At 51.4% G+C, this 2,469-nt stretch overlaps 1 protein-coding gene across 1 annotated transcript in view; it reads left to right on the forward strand.

Moving 5' to 3' along the window:
* The window catches only part of ARHGAP39 (Rho GTPase activating protein 39), a gene marked incomplete at its 3' end in the record, with an annotated part of 14,989 nt that extends 13,743 nt beyond the window's left edge, over positions 1–1,246 (forward strand). The window contains exon 4 of the mRNA XM_009867915.1: positions 1,157–1,246. Within this exon, the coding sequence (XP_009866217.1) occupies positions 1,157–1,246 (90 nt within the window). The remainder of the gene's footprint in view (positions 1–1,156) is intronic.
* Between the last annotated feature and the right edge of the window lie 1,223 nt (positions 1,247–2,469).

The raw sequence follows: 2,469 nt of genomic DNA on the forward strand, positions 1-2,469 counted from the left end.
GAGCTGCCACCAGCTCGTCTCCCTGCAATTCTGGCTCGTGTCTGGCAAAGAAATGCCAGCCCTAGATCGTGCTCATCTCACCGAGCAGCATGGCAAGGTCAGCGCTGAAAAGAGCTGATTTGGACCCACCAAGGGCAGATTTTCTTTGAGTTCTCTGAAGACATGGTTTGCTTCAAAGTTCCTTAAAGCAGGCAAAAAAACCCCCCAGAAATTAATGTTAATAAAGATTTTTTTTTAAGGAGCCATTGCAAACTTTACAAACTGGCCTTACCTTGGCAAATAGTCAGGGATCCCAAAGGATGCTGGATTTTGTTGGGAATAGATGAGATTTATTTGTCTTTCAGAAGCCTTGGGGACCAGCCCAGCCATTATTCAGTTATTACCCCAATATTAAACTGCTGTGGCGTCCCGGGGGAGGAAAGCCAAGTGCCAGCCTGGAGAGTGAACATGCACACCCAGGGTGCCCATTTGTCACTATTTCAGCAGTGCCTGCTGTGTCTTGTCCAGTCTCAGAGCACCTATTTCCACTTGGGGCTTCAAGCACAGGTCAAAACCCCCGCAAATCTCGTGGGCAGGTGCCCAAGTCCCGCCCCAGCACCTCTCTGCCCCTGCCAGCGAGCACGGCGGTGGAGCTGTGTCCTCGAGGCTGCAGTGGAGCAATGCCAGCCTTTGCCTTCTGGGTCGGCGCTTGTAGCCTTAACGTGGGGTTCATTCGCTGAACTGCTGGGTGTGCAGCACAGGTTTGGGTTTAGGATCCTAAACCCTCGTCGCTTCTCCCCAAAACCATTCCCTCCAGCTGTTCTTGGCCCAGAAGCGAAAACTGAGCCTGCCAGCCCCAGGGGCCAGGCAGCAAGGGGGAGGAATCTGAACTATTTGAGTGGGTTGTTCTTTCTGCTGGTATTTAGGCAGTAAGTTTATTTAGGTGTAACCTTGCTGCCTTGAACCCCTTCTCAGCCATTTGGCCATTTGGAGAAGGTGAGTGACGTTCTGGGCCCCTCACTGTGGCGTGTTTTGGAGCTGGCTGTGGCACAGGACCTCTCCCTGAGCAGACTTCCTCAGGCTGGAGTTAGGCTGGGTACTGTGTCTAAGGGCAGTTCTGAGCTTTGGTGTTTTATCGTTCCACATTATTAACCCAGAGCTTCTTTTGAATTTTCAGTTGCCCAGCGCATCAAGGAGCTTGTGGATCTGAAAAACAAAAAGAACTCAAAATCCAGAAAAAAGAGGAAACAAAACACCGAGGATGAAGGTAAAGGGAGGCGCGGCAGGCAGGGAGCCGAGAGGGAGGACTGCGCTGGCCTCGGGCCGGCGGGGATGCTGAGCTCCGCTGAAAATCAGACCATTTCTTTAAGTGCTTGAACTTAGATTCAGGAAACTTTACTGCAGGTGGCTGGTGTGAGAGGTTTGACCAGAGCGTAGCTCAGCAGCGTGGGCAGCAGCTGGGCAGCGCACAGGACAGCAGCAGTGCGGTGGCAGGGGGGACCCCTTTCACTCACCGGTGTGTGAGAAAAGGGGGTTTGGTTTGGTTTTGTTAATTCAGCTGGTCTGTGTGTGCCACAGTTTCCTGTAGCACAATCAGGTGGCAAAACCGTATGAGCCACCGTGTTGAAAAAAAATCTGTCTCAACTGTAGTAATGGATTTTGTAAACCACCATCCTACCTGAGGACCTTTAGGGAGGGCACTGATACCTGGCAAGGAACACTGCCTTTTTCTCTCCAGTATTGGCTTCCCCTTGTCTGCATTTTCTGGACTCTGCAGTCCAGGGCTTGCAATAGCATCTCTGCCGCGTTAACAAGAGCTCACGTATTCCTTCAGCCTCAGGTTTTAACTGCTGGCTGCGGGGTAAAACTTTATCTGGCTAAAGTCTTGCTAGACAAAGTCCATTCAATGATTTTTTTTTTTCCTTTATATTACTCTCAGGAAACTTGAGCCAACCCTGTGAATTCTTATCAGGCAGCAGTTTATATCAGGTGGCCTCTGTGTTTTTAATCTGGGAGAGCTAGAGTCCAGCTTCCTCATTGCTGAGCCCTACCTGACGCCAGCAGGAAACACAGACAGGGCCGCTGCTCCCCCAGGCAGCTGCCAGCGCCGGGGGTGGCTGAGGAGGCCCCTTGGTCACGGCCCCTGCAGTGAGAGCGTCTGTCGCTTCTCTGTCTGCACTGGGATTCGGAGCAGAGACCTGAAATTGCACAGAGGGACTGTATTTCTGGTAGGGATGTGGGTTCTTTCCTTTCCTGTTTGGGCCCAGGAGAGCTCAGCCCATTCTGAGCCTTCGAGAAGTCATTTTGCTCGTCCTCGGAGCAACTTTGATATCTTTACGAGACAGCTCCCCGGGGATTGCTCTGCACGGGGTGTGCTCTGTCTGGGCTGAGCAAGCTCCTCTGTGCAATTGCTCCTCTGTATTGTGTGTGCTGGGAGTTGTGCTTAGGAAGATAGAGGTAGCTTTTACCTCAGAATAAAAAAAATAATTT

Source organism: Apaloderma vittatum, unplaced genomic scaffold (assembly GCF_000703405.1).
Source record: "Apaloderma vittatum isolate BGI_N311 unplaced genomic scaffold, ASM70340v1 scaffold14934, whole genome shotgun sequence".
Lineage (NCBI taxonomy): Eukaryota > Metazoa > Chordata > Aves > Trogoniformes > Trogonidae > Apaloderma > Apaloderma vittatum.